The sequence below is a fragment of the Hyalella azteca genome, unplaced genomic scaffold (assembly GCF_000764305.2).
Source record: "Hyalella azteca isolate HAZT.00-mixed unplaced genomic scaffold, Hazt_2.0.2 contig11274, whole genome shotgun sequence".
Lineage (NCBI taxonomy): Eukaryota > Metazoa > Arthropoda > Malacostraca > Amphipoda > Hyalellidae > Hyalella > Hyalella azteca.
Window position 1 is genome coordinate 124,076 of NW_025941275.1, and position 20,956 is coordinate 145,031.

The 20,956-nt window shown below is 35.7% G+C and overlaps 1 protein-coding gene across 1 annotated transcript in view; it reads right to left on the reverse strand.

Moving 5' to 3' along the window:
- The window catches only part of LOC108680634 (metabotropic glutamate receptor 3), a 75,083-nt gene that overhangs the window by 7,239 nt on the left and 46,888 nt on the right, over positions 1-20,956 (reverse strand). The window contains exons 6-13 of the mRNA XM_018169506.1: positions 14,489-14,617; positions 12,614-12,736; positions 10,712-10,883; positions 7,815-7,933; positions 6,864-7,013; positions 6,302-6,432; positions 6,116-6,172; positions 3,029-3,112 (exon numbers count right to left, since the gene is read on the reverse strand). Of these exons, the coding sequence (XP_018024995.1) occupies positions 3,029-3,112; positions 6,116-6,172; positions 6,302-6,432; positions 6,864-7,013; positions 7,815-7,933; positions 10,712-10,883; positions 12,614-12,736; positions 14,489-14,617 (965 nt within the window). The remainder of the gene's footprint in view (positions 1-3,028; positions 3,113-6,115; positions 6,173-6,301; positions 6,433-6,863; positions 7,014-7,814; positions 7,934-10,711; positions 10,884-12,613; positions 12,737-14,488; positions 14,618-20,956) is intronic.

Below are 20,956 nucleotides of genomic sequence, written 5' to 3' on the forward strand. Positions count from 1 at the left end.
TCGGTCTGGCTAGGGCAAAAAGTCTGTATATAAGAAAGCAACTGAAATCATATTCTCGCAATGATGTCATTTAGTGCAATATTATTATTTTCTCAAAAGGTTTTAGTATCTGAAAACTCGACGCAAAAACGAATCACCTTAGAATTGTTTGCAACCGATTAAGTTTAATTTATTTGGCTGCTAGTGAGAAATATAGAACTATATTTGTGAAAGTCACTTGTCTACTCATCATGAAAAATTTGAAGTAGTCAGTTCATACCAACCCAATATAACAAGTCTTTAATTGAAATACAAATTCTGCCTGTTGATATTTATTCACTACAATATTTGGACGCATAATAATTTGTTTTATGCAAAATTCATTTATAAAAAGCCTTTCGTATAAATATTAGGCTCCTGGTGTCATGGGAGAACAACATTCATTATTCTGTGTCAAGTTGCGTGTTTCAAATAAATATTTCAGTATTACAGGGCTCATGATCCATCACCTGACAGGCAGTGGCTTGCCGGGACTCTGGTCTACCGGCAGAACTAAATGAAATTTCCAGGAAATTGTCCGTTACGATGGACAATTTCCATCGTAATGGACAGAGGACAGTGGCGCGGAATAAACAATATGTCCATCGAGGCGGCGGACACTCTCGCCATTTGTCCCTCCTGATATCGACGCCATCTTTTTCTCGTCAAATTTGGCATGACATTAATTATTCTCTTACCTTCGCTTCCTTATGAGTGAAGGGATTCAGAATGACTTAAAATACAACTAAAGGATATATTTTGTTCAATTCATCACGTCAAAAAAGGTAATTGAATTTAAGATAATTAAACATTCAGATCAATTCATTCATCAATTCATTCTATGATCAATTATTTAATTAAATATTCAATATTTTACTTTAGTAAAATATTTTAGTAATCAACTGTTTAATATTTTAGTAATCAACTGTCGTTTGATTACTATTTTATGTGGCATATACAGTTCAGAACGATTGTGAAAATAACTAAACGGCGAATTGTACATTGAAATTGATTTGAAAATGTACAAGAATTTTATTACGTACGATTCGGAGCAAAAGACGTTAGATGCAATGGATTAAATACACAAAATAATCATAATCTAATCGAATGAAGATATTTCTTTTCTTTGGCGGCCAGCATCACCTGGATGATCTTGTGAGAACGGCAATGTCAATTTGTAATTAGAATAAATAATACGACGTTTATTATTGTAGAAATAAATCTTATAGATTTGCAGGCTAAATCTTTCGATGAATGTTCTAATATCGCACAGTAAAATGAATCATGGTTTTATCTGTTGAAAATTTATTTGCATTGACATAAACAACTGCTCGAAAAATAATCCATTAATTGAAACTCAACCTCTTTAAATGTATTCAAATATTTTCGTGCTCATACTGTTTCATCAGATTTAAATTTCGTAAATAATTTTTCAATTCACTTTAGGTTAATTGATGTTCTAACTAAATTTAATTGGCAGCCGCAAGATCGACTGAAATTCCGTATCTCGTTTGAAGAATCGTAATATTTAAGCATTTTTTGTGTACATTTCCCATCAGAAAATATTAGATTGTTTTTGTTGATACGAGCGCCAATTAAAATAGCACTGCACATGTAATGCTTTGATATCTAGTTAATTTTAGCACTGAAATGTTCTTTTGCGAATATGAGTCAGACTTGCTTCGAGTCTCACATCATTGTCAAATAATGTGTAAGTAAAAATAAAAATGAAAGTTTGATAAAATGAAAGCAAGCCTGCGAAATTGAGAATTCGGCATGACTGGAGCGTAAAATATCAGCTGAAATTTAGCAGAAAAAAATGATAGTGATGATGGAGCAAGAAAAATTTCATAATATCAAAATTTCCTGCTGAAAAGGTAAACGAATTTGCTTGACATATTGTTTAACTCTTAGTTTATTTCTACTCTTAAGTAAAGAATCGGAATTGAGTTGCACTAGGAATGCGTCTTCCAACATTCACACAAAACATATTATTTTTTCAATTAAGTCTTTTTTTATTATTATGTCATTTCAAAGCCGACGGTAGTCCATTAACGGTTTTGCTTCCGTTCTCCAATTATCAATGTAACTTTAGCGACATAATTTCATACCTACTCCATTCTAATAAGTTCTAGCATAATTCCAATATGCTAATCGTGTTTAATATTCTTTTTTTCTTAAGAGCATAAACATGGAAAATCAGCCCACGAACGCAGCGAAACAATTCAATTACTCATCATTTGATTTAGATGCACCAAAAAATATTCGTCCCACTCCGAAAGCTCAGTTGTCTGTTTGCATTAACAATAATAAAACTGATTTGCAATTCAAAGTTTATTCAATTTTCCCATCGCAGAATTGATAGAGTTTGCTATCAAAGCCTTGTCTTTCTTCTTTCGAGTACTCCAAATTAATTATACGCGATCTGAACTTTAAGATAGCTTCATTGACATAACATTAGTCACATTAAACGGGAATAATATTGATATAGAAATTTTAATTTCATATCCTGCACTGATAAGAACACTGAGGTGATTCGAACATTTATCACATAGGTGGCTGGCCGATCAGCTAAATGAATCACTAACTTGCTTTTGAAAGGCTGTTACATTTTTCTTTCATGTCAGTTACAATATCTTAGATTATATGCTCCCAATACAAAATTTATCTTTTTTGCCGGACGTCATGAGGCGTAGAGATCAGAATTCAAATATTTGTAACGGTAAAAGTTATAAGGTGATAAGTATTTTTATAAACATTTTAGCTCTTACTATTGAGATCATTTATTGTGAACCTTTCAAGTATCGTGATGTATTCTGGACGAAGCAAAACAAAATTTACTTTACATTTAACTGGATAAAATTTATGATTAATTAGAAATAAAAAGTTCATTTGATGCAATTAAAACCATAGTTTTTGTCTAATATACTTCGAGTCTCTTCTTCACCTCTGAAATTTAAATGTTTGACAGCAGCATAATCTCCGTAAATTATGAGGACCACAGGCTTACCTCCGGGATGTGCACGCACTGCGTCTGGTCGGCCGAGGGCAGCTGGAACTGAGGGCAGGTGTCACAGCGATCGTCAACCACAATCTGGTGGGCAGACAATCAAGCAATTGCAATCTATAAATCAAACAATCATACAATCAAGTGATTGCTAATAACAAAGACAGAAAATCAAGCAATCACCTAATCAAAATATGAAACAAGCAATTCAGACAATCAAGCAATTGCAATCAATAAATCAAGCAATCATACAATCAAGTAATTGCAAATAATAAAAACAGCAAATCAAGCAATCACCTAATCAATATATGGATCAAGCAATTCAGACAATCAAGCAATTGCAATCTATAAATCAAGCAATCATACAATCAAGTGATTGCTAATATCAAAGACAGCAAATCAAGCAATCACCTAATCAATATATGAAGCAAGCAATTCAGACAATCAAGTAATTACAAGTTTAGCACATTAAGTAATGGCACAGTGAAGCTCCACTGAGCGTTCCATATTATTTAAACCGTGAAAAAAATACCATACGGAATGATCGCATGTGCAAAGTTAAGTTTTTTATGCTAATCAACAGCAGGAATATTATATTCTTAGCTATAGCGTCATGCATCAAAAAAGCAGTCACTTCAGAAACCTTAAACGATTAACACTTTAATTCATTTTAGAATCATGTTAAGCAATATTAGAAAATATTATTTGAATTATTGTACTATTGACTACCCGACTTAAAAAATATCAGTGTGGCTAATATTTTTTTCCAACTCATAAGTAAATGATTTTCAATTAGATGAATATTTTTGATAAATGTTGTGCAGGTAAACTGTGATGAATTAAATAGCTGCAAACAATAAAAGTGCGAACATATTTTTGCTTTATATTGAAATGCCGGGCAGAATTTAACATAATTTTATATTCATGATTTAATTCAGCTGTAAATATTTTCTCTGACTCCAAATTAAATTCACAAAATTGCATTTAACCTTGCAATATTTGAAGAGAAAAATGTGTACCTGCCTCGCTTAATTATTCATCCCTAAATTTGCGGTGGAATTTAATGAGATTATAGTGAAGTTTTGAAGCGATTATGAAGTCTAACTTAATTAGCTCGCACGCCCACTAATGATTTCGTTGATTGGAGTTAATGAGTTTCGAAACAGAAATACCTCATTTAGGAAATTGTAATAGGTAACTGATTAAATTTTAAAACTGTCTGGAAAATTGTATCTTTGGTGAATCTGTTTTATCATTTTTTCTATTGTAACGGACGCCTGTGTAATCATGGTAGTGCCTCTAGCGTTAGACCTATACACAGCCGTGACTTCGCTGTAACGTTGAATCTAAACCGGCATTGTTCGTTTATACGTGGCGCAGCGAGGTAAGAGTCCGTCAACATTATGACTACATATTTTATTGTGCTGATTCATATATGCTGCTTATATGTGACATGTAAGAGGTTTTGTTTGTTTGTTTGTATTACCGAATTTTGTTCTACCCATAGGAAAGCTCCAATTGTGACTCTCGAGAACACGTTCCTTTACCCATTCCCATTGTTGTGCGTGTCTTGATAGGAATAGTTGATCTTGTAAGTTAGTTTCTAGTAAATATACGGATTTGAGTACAGCTTATTTACACCTGGTCACTTGATAGGAGTATGTCGCGACGGCCCGCGACACTATTTCTCTTCCATATTATTCAATATCAATTGAACGCTCGCAAAACAGTTACAATAATAGTAAAATCTTACTTCAATGATGAAAATTTTGTTTTTGATACATGACAATGTATCAAAAACGTGATACAATGCATGCATCATGTATATCATTAAAAATTCGCCCCATTGAAATAGAAATTCAAAATTTTATTATATATCATAAATCTTCATATATTGAATTATCACTTTAATATTCTTTTCTAGTCTAAGTTTCATCTGCTCGCTTGAATATAATTTGCATAATGGAATTTAAAATCGAATTATCTGAATATTAGTTTTAGAATTAGACTCTGAAATATTTGCACCTGAGCTTTGGGTTAAACAATAACAGCGAACAATATGACTTAATGCCAAATCTGTCGGGACTTTCAATGCTGGTCTCATTCATTTCGAAACGCCCGTTCCGTAACACTTAAGTTCGGTTGAGTTAGATCAATTGAATCTGCCAAAATAAAGACTTAGCAGGTATGTTTGCTCCATCCAGCAACAGGGTAACTTTCCATCGGCCCCGAGAAAATCCCTCATCGCCCCAATGATCATCGGGCAGAAAAGCAGCTTGAATAAAAGGGCTACCAAAAGTTGCTTGTAGAGCGGACTAACTCTGTCACGGACAGCTCTAACGAAATAAGAGGATTTATTCGAGTTCACGTAACATTGTTCGAATACTTCTGGCCAATTCCAGAATAAATCCTCGCAGATTAAAAGTTTGGAACGTTGAATCATAAGGTGGACCAGTGACAGGAGTGGTGAGTTGAGAAGGCTCTACGTTCTTAAACCGATAGCTTGCGTTACTGGAGTTTTAGTTCCATTTTTTTTTTCACAGTAGCTACTTGCAGCGAATTATTCCTTACCGTCAATTGGTAAAGAAATAATTGAGTTTAGGTCTTTATAACTGTTGTTCTAGTTAATTAACTGTTAATCAAGTTAGTTTCTGGCACTCAGTATTTTTTAACTTTTGTATCAATATTAGCTGTTAATACATATAAATGAAGAAGCTGACTCTATGTAAATCAACAGTGATATGACGCCCATAAATTATTCAATGGGTATGTTCATTTTAAAGTCTTCGGTCAAAGTCCCGCATTCATGATGTATAAATAATTCTCCTTGAAGGGCATGTTCAGCATTGTATTTTGTTATTGCCACTAAAACCTTATAAACACATTTTTTGCGTGACATTCTTCTACAAAATCCTGACTAGTGTCGATTCACTGATTTTACACCGTTATCAACTGCATATATTTTTATGTTTTTACGAGAACTTGCAGGCTGCTCACCTGATAATCAGTGCACTTGAGACAGTGCCAGCAGCAGCTCTCGCCCTCCACCTCCTTCTTGGCCATTTATCCAAGCAGTTGCCAGTTACTCACCTGATAATCTGTGCACTTGAGGCAGTGCCAGCAGCAGCTCTCGCCCTCCACCTCCTTCTTGGCCATTTACACAAGCAGTTGCCAGTTACTCACCTGATAATCAGTGCACTTGAGGCAGTGCCAGCAGCAGCTCTCGCCCTCCACCTCCTTCTTGGCCATTTATACAAGCAGTTGCCAGTTACTCACCTGATAATCAGTACACTTGAGACAGTGCCAGCAGCAGCTCTCGCCCTCCACCTCCTTCTTGGCCATGCCGCGCTCGCACTCCTCGGAGCAAACGCTGCCAGGGATGCGCTCATTGGGCCGGAACCTCACCACTGGCGTCGGACATGACAGGGATTGTCAATACGATACAATATGGCGCTCATGGAATATAGTCATCACTTCTAGGTAATGTTGGCCTTGAAAATGTAGAGATATTTGGACCATAATATTACAAGAAAATATTTAAATTTAGGTTATAAGTAAATATTTAGGTAAATAAATATTCAGGTTATAAATTGCAGCGTGAAAAAAATATCACCTAAATTTTATTGTTGGAAAGAGAGAAAATAAATTATGTGCGGCCCTGCACTTTGCAAAAAAAATGATTATAAGATAGTCACTTTATTCGGAAATTAAGTATTCAGAGCACAATTTTTTATCATGAGAAATATTGATGTTGAAATAACATAAATCTGAAATTGACATGTTAAGCACATGATTTTTTGAGATTTGTGAAAATACGGCCTCCTGTAGTGCAACTCACTGTCCATGTCGAGCTTGAGTTTGCCGCCAGAATATGAGCCGACCTCGACCCACTCGTACCGCGTCGGCGTGACGCGACGGAAGTGAATGACGCGGTAGCGCGCCGGGCCGTCGCCGTTCTCGTCAAACTGGAACTGATCGCCGCTCAGACCTGACGTGAAGCAATCAGGGAAACTTGTGTGAATAATGAATGAAAATTGCATGGACAATCAGAGAAATTTGAATGAACAATCAATGAAACTTGCATGGCAAATCGGAGAAACTTGTATGAACAATCAATGAACCAACCTTTCATGGCCAAACAGAGTAACTTGTTTAGGCATTAATTAAAACTTAAATGTAATGATCAATCAGTGAAACTTGGATGAACAATCAATGAAACTTGCCTGGACAAACAGAGTAACTTGTTTACTGTTTAGTCATTAATTAAAATTTCAATGAACAATCAGTGAAATTTGTGTGAACAATCAATTAAATTTGCATGGCTAATCAGAGAACCTTGGATGATTAATGAACGAAACTTGCATGACCAATCAGAGAAACTTGGAAAGGCATTCATTAAAACTTGAATGAGCAATCAGTGGAACTTCGATGAGCAACGAGTAAAACTTGAAAGGGTACACATTGAAACGAATATGGGCAATCATTGAATCTTTGATGAGTAATCAATGAAAATTGTATGGGCAATCATTGAATCTTTGATGAGTAATCAATGAAACCTATATGAGCAATCATTGAAATTTTATTAGAAATCTTAAAAATTATATGTGAAAATTGAAACTTTTATGAATAATTTTTAAAACTTACCCGAGTGATCGATGAAACTTGCATCGCAATCATTAAAACTTGTATGACAAATCATTGCGTGAAAGACCGGTCTGTATGACCCTCTTTTAGTAGAAATTAAACGTAAAACTAAACATAATAATTCACCACAAGATCCAGGGCTCACCGGTGAAGCTGACATTCTTGAGGATGGCGAGGAGCTTCTCACCGTCGATCTTGCACTTGCCAACAGACGACGGTTTGCTGTTGAACTGCGTCCCGTTGCAGTATTTTGTGTGGTAGTCTCTGAAAAATTAGGTTTCCTGTTCTTAAAACATATTATAAAAAATTTACTTCCAGATCGGTGTATTTTGAGGCGGGTATTCTAGCTTAATAATGAATTAATCGAGTACGGAGGAGACAAGAAGTTTAATTTGTAACATAATCCTTCCCGAGTTCGTTTCGCACGAACTTGATCACCTTTAAGGTTGGTTTACATAAATGTAAACAAGACCTTGTATTACACAATTTTCGAACACATTCGCACGTAACGAAATAATTTTCGTTTTTTTCGCATATATTCGCATATTTTTCGCATATATTCAATTGATCTGATTATTTTAATCATCTTAATTTTACAGTAACGCTGCTCCTTACCATGGAATTTCGGCTATGGATTAAAGTATTAATAATAAAATAGTATCTTAACTTATCACTTTACTCATGTCTTACAACCATGAGTCAATGATGTAGCGATTTTTCTTTTCATACAACTTAACCGTAGCCGCAGTTTTGAGTCTAAAATAATAATACTGCATCTGCCATCTAAACAGCAGGCGCATTTTTTAATATAATTCAATGAGAGCAGCAGTTTTGAGCCTAAGCAGTTTTGCAGCCTAATAGCAGTTTTATAGTAGAGCAGTAGTTTTGTAGTAGCAGCAGTTTTGAGCCTAATACAATTAAATATAAGCCGTAGTTTTGAGTCTAATCCAATTAAACATTAGGCACAGTTTTGATTCTGATACAATACAACCAGCTTCAATCAGAAGATAATTCTTGACACGACATATCAGGTCCCTCTGATCTACCGTCGTAAAATTCCTCCTTATCAACATCCGTTACATATACAGCTCCGATAAGCGGCCTAACACCTTGGAGAATCCACCAATTTGTCCCTCAATAGCCCAATTTGCGCCGCTTTCAATGAAACTTTCAATTCTTCAGAGATCGGCAACGTCGACGTCAAGAGTAAGAAAGCGACTCCGATATTGACTGGCACGTCACGTCTTCGCGGATTCCATGAAAAAGCAGGCAGGAAATGACAGACGCGTAATTGCTTCGACAATGCTTAATGCAGGAGCGTGAACTGCTTAACACAACTAAATATAATTTGTCTTTGTTTATTATCAGTCAAGTAGTTAACATTTATTATTGCTAGTTGCCCGATCATCAATACTACTGACCATTTCAGGAGTAGTTTGCATTCTAACTGTGTATTAATGAGCTATATACAATCATCAACGGTGATTAATGCCATGAAACATGTCGGTATATTACGTCATTTTAAAGTGGAATTCACCTCGGACCAGAATCAATTGATCATTCAAATAAAGAAGATTTTAACTATTTAGCTATTATTCATATAATAATTTAATAACTTATTATTAATCAATTTTAATTATAATAATAATTATTAAACTTGATCAGAAATGAAAATAAAAAGGAGATTGTGCGAGGTTGTGGCCGTAAGAGACATGCAGGGCAACAGCGTCTGCCAGACGCGCTCTAGCAATCCTGGCGACGCATTCGATGAGACCAACGCAATAGCATATCAATCACGGATCAATCTCCTGCAACGGGATCTATTTACAAGCGAATAGAGCGGTCAATTTATCCTGAGATTGCCTAATACTTGTCAAGCAAGTGGAAATGATCGGGATGATGCAGTGGAAATGTGGAAGTATTTATTTGATCTTCAGCTGGGATAAAAGAAGAGACGAGTGCTCATTGTGGAGAAGAAGATCTGGAGAAAAGTTTTATAAAAAGTTCGCATTCCTCGAAGATTAAATCGAATGATAAAAGGAAAGCCGTCTTATTCTGCACTGGGGATAACATTGCCGAGCTTCATTCCGAGCAGGAAATTATAGTGAATTATTGATGCATTTTTATTTCAATACCTTTTGTCACAGCAACCTCATATTGTTTAATCTACACAGACCAAAACTTCAACTGTTGCATTAAATATTATTTTACATCATAAAAAATGAGGGATGTTGTGAGGAATCGAGCAAACATCAGCATCCAAATAATTGGTCACACGAGTGCATCGCAAGAAGCAAAGAGACAATAACTATTTATAAATAAGGTTGTCAGCTTGCATTTGTTAGTAGTACGTACGTACTAATATGCATATCTCAAGCGATGGCTCCGCATGAGATTCACAAGAAAAACTTAGTAAAAGAATTTGACAAGAAATTTATGTTTCGAGCTGGGATTTTCAGCAAATTGCAATAATTGTACTGCCTGCCATTCGACGTCACTAAATTTTAAAATGTAAATTTTGAATCAAGTTTCAGTATTTACACAATCCTAGATAGCGGAGTCGCAAATATTTCATTTGCAACAAAATTTATCTTAGGCCAAGCATTTTTACTGTGATCTATCATTTGTTTACATTACTGGCACCTCGTTTTAAAATGAGAGTTTAAAGCAAGTGCATCGTGTTAGAACTTTATAACGAATTCGTTCTCTTTCGATGTGAAATTCGATATCTCTTGAAGTCAGAGTAAGTCGTTATAAGACCTGAAGCTGATCAAGCCTCGATTCTATATAAGGTAGCGAATATGAATTATTATAACTAAGATTACTAAGGAAAAACATTACTTAAGGTATTTGGTCCGATAATACAACAGAACGATGAAAAAATATAACTCAGTACTCACTGCAGTGAGTGACAGAGAGCGCATTATCTCGTAGAGGAAAACGTGAAGTCACGGACAGACAGACGGACAGACAGACGGACATGACGAGCACAACAGGGCATTTTCTCCATAAATGAGAAAATGCGCTAAAAATATTACGCACTTGAAGGCGTACGCGAACGCCATTACGGCGTCGCTCACGAACTGCAGCTGAGCCTCGATGGGAGTGTCGGTGGCGGAGAGATGGTCGCCCGAGCAGTTGCGGGTGTAGTTCCTGTTGTAGGGCGTGTAGGGCTTGTTGATGTACTTGCATTTGAAGTGGTCTTCCCAATATTCTGCTCAATAAATATCAACGTTAAGAGTAGGGCGTGTAGGGCTTGTTGACGCAATTACATTTGAAGGGATCTTCCCAATATTCTGTTCATAGAAATCTCAAGGTTAAGCATTACCAATGCAAGTTTTTATACTTAAGTTATAAGGGAAAGCAAAATTCTGATCTGTTGAAAAACTGTCGTTTCAAATAATTCACTTGTGTTATTAATAGAAAACGTCTTCACTCGAATGAGATTTGTAGTTAAAAAATTAGCCCAGAAATATTTTTCAATAGAAGCAAGGTTCAAAGAGTAATAAATGTAATTTGCAGAGCATCTCATGAGTTAGCAAGATTTGTTTTCTTAAGAAAATAAGATGGCATATTTGTAATAAACCGAGAGAAAATAAAAAATATAAACAAATAAATAGTTAAAATTCTTCTTCAACCAGCAGAATATTGCAATTGAAGCAGTATAAAGAATCTAGAGACAACGCCTTTGTCATAGAGTAAAATAAGTTCTTCGTAAATTAAAATGACACCCATTATTTGAGCCGCAGGAAATTACATGGAATGACTTGACGACTTTTGAGACCAAAGTTTCGAAGGGAAAGTCATGATTACAAGCTTGGCACAGGCGTCGTTTATGTGTGACCAGAGCTCCGAAATTTCGCTGAACTTCTTTAGCACTTCAAAATGTGCGAGCAATTTTATTCTATTTAAACTTTATGTTTTCTAAAACAAATTTATAGAATGAAAAATATAGCTGTGGCTACACATTGTTTTCAGGTGAGTTAGAAAAATGTCACATCGAAATGATTCAAAATAAATTGTTTCTGTCTAGAAAATAAAGCTTTGGAAGAAGCTTTAACCAAACATTTGAGCGACAAAAATATGGAATAGTGAACTTTGAAGCTATTTAAAAAAAGGAAGAACTTAAAGATTTCACCATATATCTTATGCATGAATTTTAATGATTATGGGAACAACTATTGAGTTGGTTCCAAATTTTAATAAAATTTCTAATTTTAAACAAAACAAACATATGTTTTAATATATATTGCTTTAAACTTCGGCCGTCGCGCACAACATGGATAAATATAATTTTAAACACCGTTCCACTGCTGGAATGGTGGAGTGTAACCTTCACTCTGACTGAACTGGTGAGCGTCAACTGATATGTTCTCAGTTGAGGAATCTTTCTGACGATGGATGGGAAAACTACGCAGGGGGACCAATGCAGTGGTCCCCCTACGAAAATCTGTCCTGCCAGTTTGTTAAAGCGCACCATTTCCTCAGGAATTGTTTCATCATATTTTTAACCCGATTTACATTATTGAGTCAAGAACATTAACAGATTTCCAATAAATGGGACTAGTGTTTTGAATTGTTGGTCTATAAAAAGCTTGCTGGTACTTACAAAATTATTCGCCGTTTCAATTTGGGGCGTAAATAAGATAGATAGATCTGATTTGCGAGTGGAAATTCTAACCTTTAATTTTTACGGGCTTGTATAATTTCACAGACAATTTAATGAATTCATTAGAAAAAGTAAGTCGAATAAATAATTCTAAAGCATTATGCCTCCAGTGGCTAAAATAAAAGTTCAATGAACTCTGCGGTTCCTAAACCCGAACACTGAATATATTTCCAGAACAAACAGGAGAACACATGTAAGCGTAAACTGACATACCTGCAGCTTGAAACAAAACAAGTTTCAAATATAAGATAGAACCAATAAACGGAGCGTCTCACCATAAAACCAAGGATTCCTTGTGTTAGTTTCGATGGTAAGATTTGTGAAGTATTCTTTGAAGTTCCTGACTGCATTGGCTTGTGGCTGGACTGATAAGGTGCCTTCCACGACCGCCTCATTACCTGTGAGGGCAAGGCGAGGGAGACGCTCAATTCCGCTCATGGGAATGAAAATGACCTCAGAGTGCGAGGCAAAGAAGACAATTTTATAGCATGAAATTTGTAAATAAATAATTTTTAGGAAAAAATATCAGTGAATAAATTGGTTTGGGTTTAGTGGGATAAGTGAAGCTGAGTAGGAAAGGGAACGACTAGTTTACATTAACGATGGGGAAACTGGTTATGCGAATCAGCAAAATTATTTTGGAGAAGAGATGCATGCAGAAGTGAAGTTAAAGAGAAGTGTTGTAAAAAAAATAGAAGCATATTACGATACGATAATCGAATTTACAACATGTATGCCACGAGGTAAATTTAAATTAAGAAAATAAAGAATGCATTAATAAGAGAGAAACATGAATTGCATACATGTTTATTTGAAGGGAACTTAATGGAAGGTTCTGTTTCAATGAAAGGAAGGATTGCCTTTATTTATCAGAAAATAGACGGAGTTTGAAAATTAAAACCTGGAAAAAACTACGGAAAAGAAAACAAATACAATACAAGAGAAAACATTGGCGCACGAGAGAGAAGGGGAATATTGCTAAAATTGTTGAACTGCGTACGCAAGGGATACAAATTTGTTTGAAATAGCGAAACAATAATGGAATGAAGATTTCCAAAATTAGAATAAAAGAACAAGTCTAACATAACTTTAAGTAAATTAAATTCACTAAACACATATGTGTTTCTTCATACATGCATTATGTCACAAGAGTTTACACAGGATCAAAATTGACGAGATAATAAAAGTAATAAATTTTTTGTTCAGCCCTGCAAATTTTACCTATAAAATTTAATGTTGATAAAAAATATTGAACAATTATTACGTGAAAGATGAACTCAATATTTTTGATGGATATGTTCATCATATACAGAACTATGAGAGAAAGCTTCACGTACTGAACTCATATTATAGTTATTACGCCAACAGTGCAAAAAATGAGGAACATACGTGGAGAAATAAACTGCATTTCCGTTATCAGTCCGATAAACCATACTATTTTCCACCAATCTGCTTATAAGAATAAAATATTTTTATGTTTTTTTGCCAATTTATATTTTTAAATAACGCGAAGAGCAATCGATCACAATCTGGCGAGGCATTTGGCTTCGTTAAAGCCTACGTACAGGTTGGGAAGCTCCGCTTCATCTGCCTTGCTTAATGGCAGAAGAACTTCTCCCGCGGAATGAGGTACAGTCTAAAAGGCTCCCAAAAAGCGAGTGATGTTTTAATAGCGGCTCCATCTTCACTAGTAGTAAAGTAAAACTATGAGGCATTTTTCTTATTGTTCGAAAAAAAACACTCACATTTTTCTTTTCTCCAGCGGGGAATTTCTTGAGCTAACTTTGAGCCTAATTGTCTAATGTATCCTGGCCCGTACTTTGCCGAGCAAAAACCGAGCTTTTCCTTTGACAACGGCACGAAAAAATAAACCAACCAGCTCGTCATACGTACGACGATGTAGCCTTCGCGCAAGAGACGTATCTTTAATTTTCTTGTTTCGCATGACCAAAATCATATTTTGAGCAATTAATTTGATCTAATTTATCTCTCAAAACCAAAATTACTCAAAATATCAGCAGAAACTACATTTTTTTACAGTACCAAACTACCCAAAGACTAAATTTCACGCAGGAATTTGAGGCGTACTTGCGCTCGTTCTCAGGACTTCAATCTGCGGCAGAGAAAGCAAATAAAGCGCATAAAAATACCTTCGAAAACGAGAGCTCGAGCCGACCAGCCATCGGAGCCGATCCAGGAGAAGGTGTTGGTCTCTTTCTTGCGGATGACGGCCTTCATGACCTGTGCCACCTCCTGGTCTGAGGCGAAGACGATCACACCTGCGTCAGGAAACAACGAATGTGCTCTGATACAAAAAATAGGTCATGTTGTACAAATGTTGACCCACTTTCTCACCGAAAACACGAGCAGAGGGCGGAAATTACCGGCACGATGGCAAAAGATGCAACGCTTTTCGAAATACCCACTCATTTCTTTGATAGCGGATGATAGCTCTGCAAAATAGCATCGCGCCACCGAAGGAAAGTGGCAGAAGCTTGAAATGACTTACATCTATCAGCAGCATAAACGTCATTCCTGAAAATTTTCCTAATAATAGGGAACTTACCTCGCAATATGAATTGACTTAATGCTGAACAGACATCAATCACTTGCTGGGTATTAATGTTTTTTATCAATAAATTTCAGATTACATTCGATGAATATGGACCACTTCCGATGAGCTTTGAATTAAACCAAATCACGAAAAAACGAAGCTTCGTCAAGCAATATGCAAACCTCAATCAAGTATAAAAGTTGAAAATAAAATGAATAATTGTATCTATATAGCTTATGACATGAAAAACTTCACAGCATTACTAGTTTGTTGGAAGGCAAGGTCATAACAAAAGCCTGCTTCAGCGAAATACATTTAGGGATTTAATACAATTTTTCGCACATCAGCTTTTGTCAGTGACTGCAATTTGGTCAGAACCCGACATGTAATTCTACGGAATATTTCACAGTTCTACAATGCAATAAACGTGACGAACAAATCCGTATGGAGAATTTCATGCAGCCAGTTCGTCAATGCATATAGAGCCATTTTAAGCTAATTCGCCTCTGCACGTAAGTTTTTTTGAAGTAAATTCTTTACTGCGTGGTGGAATTCTTTGCAGCCAACTCGCCCCCGCAGGGAGAAATTTTTTTATACCAATTCGGCACTGCATGGAGTAATTTTTTGAAGCCTATTCGCTTCCGCGTGGAATAATTCTTTGAAGCCAATTCTCCACTGCATGAAATAATTTTTTTAAACTAATTCGCGTGGTCACAGCGAAGCCGAGGCCTCACCGTGACAGGCAGGAAGTCACTAACGTCTACCACGCGACCGCGGATGATCATTTATTCTATAAGCAATAAAAACTACCGCTAGAGTGACACGTATCGTGTTCAGGGAACACAATATGACATAAGTGGATTAAAAAAAGTAGTCTCACCCTCTGCATGGATTAAGTTTTCAAACTTTTGAAATGTTGGGATCGCAAGACTGTTCTCATACTAACTCAGCCGCATTGAAAAATGAATACTCTATGTAAAAGGTTTCGTTGTGCAGCATTTGTTCAAAAGAGAGTACACTTTTAGACTGAAAAAATATGGAAGTGACTGAGTGTGGTACAAACCACAAATTTACTGTAAAATTTTATTACAGAATCCCACCACAAGCCAGAAATCCATTTATGTTGTTGAGGCCCGAGGCGAAAAAAAAATAATTTAGCAAGACGTAGCAACGGAAACTTATTTTAGGACTCCATCAATACTAATTCACTATAAAATCTCGGAAAAACTTAACTTGATAGAGAAAATCCCAACAAGTAGCGAAACAGTGGGCGGAAAACGTACGATTGAAGTGGGTAATCAAATTGAGAAATGGACGCGGAACTCGCGATGAATAAATTATTATTTATAGTAACAATTGAAGAGAGGCTAATGTTGCAAAATTAAATGAACTAATTCTCAACGACTGTTAATAAATCGAAGGCATATTTAATTTAGTAAATTAATTCAAATTTCAATTCAGTAATAACACCGCTGACAAATTCGCTAAGAATTTAAAAATATATGTATATGCTAGTAGCTTAATGAAAAGAATTAACTTTTTAATCTTATAGAAATTATTGCAAAATTGAATTAGTCCTTACAACAATCCATTGATATTTTTCTATATTTGTTCTAAATTAACCATATGTTACATCCAGAGTTGGATAAACAAAAATTAAACTTGTGAAAAGGATAACAGTTCAATTATTTTATTTCGTCTTCATGGTAATAAATTATCTTAAAAATGTTGGAAAAAAGTGAAGCGGAGCTAAAAATTCAATTGCATTTCACATTATTACTTACCATCGTGTTCCTAGCAAGTAATCGTACGACGCCAGTCACGGCCAACATCTTACTTCTGTCCTGCAACTAAGTAGTAACTCTGATCAAGAGACTGCGAACTATTGCTGAACTTTGCTGTAAATTGCCATATCGTGAGCGCAGTGCTGGGTGCTTGTGAGCGATGATTGACAGGTTCGCACCTACAACGATCGTTATCAGTGCGATCTATATACGTAGAAGTGACAGCCACCAATTGAGGCGTCAATTCAACATTGGGAACTTCATTGCCCATAATTCACAAGACCAGGCAAGCAAAATTATTCGCTGAGAACGCCAGATTCGCACCGATCTAGGGCCAAATATCCGTATTACAGTTGAACTTGTCTTCGTTGATATCCGTATTACAGTTGAACTTGTCTTCGTGGATATCTGTATTACAGTTGAACTTGTCTTCGTAGATATCTGTATTACAGTTGAACTTGTCTTCATTACTCTGGGTATATAATTGGGATATAATTGGGACGAGAGCTGTAGTTTTTAGCGCATTTTCTCATTTATGGAAAAAATACCCTATTGTGCTCGTCATGTCCGTCTGTCTGTCCGTCTGTCCGTCCGTCTGTCCATGACTTCATGTTTTCTTCACCGAGAAAATGTGCTCTCTGTCACTCACTGCAGTGAGTATTGAGTTATATTTTTAAATAGATCAAAATATTGCAATCCTAGATAGGGATGGAACGAAGTCCGATGTTGAGTTAAATATTAAATAGATATATTATAGAAATTATAATATATGTTGAATTTAGTGAATAGAAATATTATTTTGACTATGATAAGTTGGAAGTGGAGTCCAGCATTGGAGTGCTGACAAATATGCTTGACTGACATGCATTGAACTTTCAAAGCAGATTCCTGGGCGAAATACATAGAAATCTATTTCGCTGAGAAATAACGGAAAAATTGAAAATCACACCGGATGGCGTAATTTTAATCTTCACTTCGCCTTATTTATGTAGAATAAAGATTTCTTAGAACTTGTCCTAGATTAATTTTTGCCTTTTCTCCGCTAGAGTCCAGGAAAAATTTGCGTGAAATTAGCGAATATTTCCTTGTCGTTAATCTGCCCGTAAAAAAAAAACAAATTCATCAGTGAACCAAAATTTGTTTTGGGTAGTGGAGAAACATCGACTTACCATTATCGTCATTATCAAGCAAAAGCAATATGAAAATTTGCATGCAGCTGGAAATGTAAAGTTTTCATCAATGAAAAATTCACTAATCAGAGCTCAGAAAATATCTCCTTTGAATTTCAGCGATGGCATTTTACTGAAGCTACACATTCGTGGTGAAATTTTGTTCGATGTCAACGGCAGCCAACGAAGTTTACGCTGAATATGAGTGCAGTTTCATCTAAATGAACGGCCTACATTGTGTGCATTGAAAATATTCAGGCTCGCCATCAGTGTGCCGGAGAAGTGCTATCCATTTCCCGGTAATTCGTTAACACGAACAGCATTTTATAGTTCACTAGAAGCTGCGTAACACGAGTGCCTTATTTAAAGTTCGCTCATTTCAAGCTGCGTAAAGCGACCGTCTTATTTAAAGTTCCTTGAAAGCTACGTAACGTGAACATCGTTTTATAGTTCGTTACATGCTGTGTAACGCTGGCATCGTTTTACAGTTTGTCGTAACGTGAGCGCGGTTTTTATAGTTCGTTACATTTTGCGTAACGCAGGCATTTTTGCGTGGCGCAAGCGTTTTTTATAGCTCATTATAAGCTGCGTAACACGAGCGTCTTTTCATAAAGCTCGTCTTGTCACAGGCAGCGGCTGACTGTCCGCTGTCACGGAATCAGGGACGGTGGATCAATCAACAACCGCGGGCAATGTCTACGTTCACAGCAAACCAAGAACTATCGCCGCCACTAAATAACAAGCGTATTTCAGTAAAATTTAAATTTTATTTTCACAATTACGAATCCTCAAGTTGTTCGTTTTTTTTTGCTCAAGCTCGTGTCGGGTACAAGGAATATTCTTAAGCTATTCTAGACGAGGAGCTTGCGTATGTTTAGCGATAAGCTCACAGCCATATAAGCATTTCGATGCTAAAAATATAAAAGTTTTTTTTAAACAAAGTGAAACGCTTGAAGGAGCACAAATTACTTTAAACAGACGATGATTTGAGCATATGTTATTTCCAGTCATGAATTAAAGTTGAATGATGAGTATTAGTGAAAGTGGTTCATTTTTCACTGTATGAAGCGATAGTAATTATGATATACGCTCCGGCCCAGCAGTTCCGTAATAACTCTGCGATACTTTTTCTTCGTGAATACAATGATTTCAGCTCATGAAAATTTGTATGTTTTCCATTTTTCCTGTTCATGGTTACGCAAACTTATAATTTCAACTTCGTTTTTTTTGTAATATGGGTGTGGAAAGTTTAGCACTCTAAATAAAGAATCAGTTTTAATTAACAACTTTCTTCCGGCATAATTTTTTTTAACGAATAAAAATTTTGCGTCCAGATATTTCGTTCGAGCTTAAATTTAAGGAATTCAGAATGGAGTTCTCTCATTGCGAAAATTCACACAAATTTTAAATTGCAGCATAAACTATAGATGAGAAGCCAGAATGCCTACTTAAAGTCAATCCTCATTTTTATAGAGCAGCGTAAACTGTGAACGTAAGATCAAACATGCAGAATGCAGGTCCAAAGTCAACTACCGTTCGAATATTTGATGTTACAGCCTGAACTGCAGACGCCATGTCAAATATGCATCAAGCCTGCCTAAAGTGAACCCTCGCTGGAATAATTTAATTTCATGCAGTCTCTCGCTGTGGCAAATTTCGCGTGAGAAAGAGCTTGTGCATAAAAAACGTGATATATAATTTCCTGCATAGATGCTGTTTTAATTAACGCTTGGCATGAGCCTCGTCATTAGGAACACATAGAGCCAAACGCAACAAAAAACAAATTCTGAAACTTGCTGCAGTTTACATAGGGGATCGAAAAACTCCGATGCCAACTGTCTCTATACCCAAGCAGTAAACCTATAGCAATTAAGATTATTTCTTCATATCTAATTATACAAGGTCGAAATCTATACATGTATGTTTCGAAATTAAGAAGGTAACATGCAACACAAATATATCAATAAATACATGCGAAACACATACTATATTAGGCCACGAAAAAAAACGCGAATTTTATTAAAAATATGACGTCAGTTTCAAACGTCCAAGAAGACAACCAAATTGGTAAAGTCGAGAGAAGCAGTGACACAGTCCAAATAGAATTCTTGGTAAAAAACTTGCAAAATTCTTGGTCATTCACATAATTGCATTATTTGCACGCATATCCTTCCATTCAACTGTTATTTCTGATTGATAAATAGACCACTTACAATTACCGTCTTCTTATTTTGACCGCTCAGGATAAAGTCGTAAAATAAATGTTGTGGTAACAGTTACACAAACATTCAGATTAAAAGGGACAAAGTAAGTAATATCATACAGAGTATTCGTAATATCTAGTTTACAGACACTTTTCTGAGTCACAGTAGCTGCCCTCGAATTCCGCAGCAAGGTTTCTATTATTCGCCGCCCAGAAGAGATCGTCGCGAGTGCCGTGCATTACGAATGCTGCGTCAACGCAAAAAGGCTGCAGACGGCGATGGACATCGTAAAATAATTCTCATTGCACAGTCGATAAAAATGCTCATATTTTTGAAGAAACAACAACAAACTCATAATATTCCGTTAGATTTTCTCCACATATTAATGATGCAATCGAAGATTCATCAAAATTTGTCACACTCATATTCTCTATGATGTAAACAAATTTTATAAAAAAATTATGTTCTCTTGCTAAATGGCTTTAAAATTTTTTAAAGATCAAGTGCAAGAACGGTGTGTCCAATTCTTCGTATTAAAGCTTTTCGGAATGAATGGACAATTCCTCTGCAACAAATGAGAAATCCCCACACGAGGTCAAGAATAAGATTTTCAAATAAGATCCAAATAACATGATACTGTTGAAATACTGTCCAAATAACATGATACTGTCGAAATACTTTCCAAATAACATGATACTGTTGAAATACTGTCCAAATAAGATGATACTGTTGAAATACTGTCCAAATAAGATGATACTGTTGAAATACTGTCCAAATAACATGATACTGTTGAAATACTGTCCAAATAACATGATACTGTTGAAATACTGTCCAAATAACATGATACTGTTGAAATACTGTCCAAATAACATGATACTGTTGAAATACTGTCCAAATAACATGATAC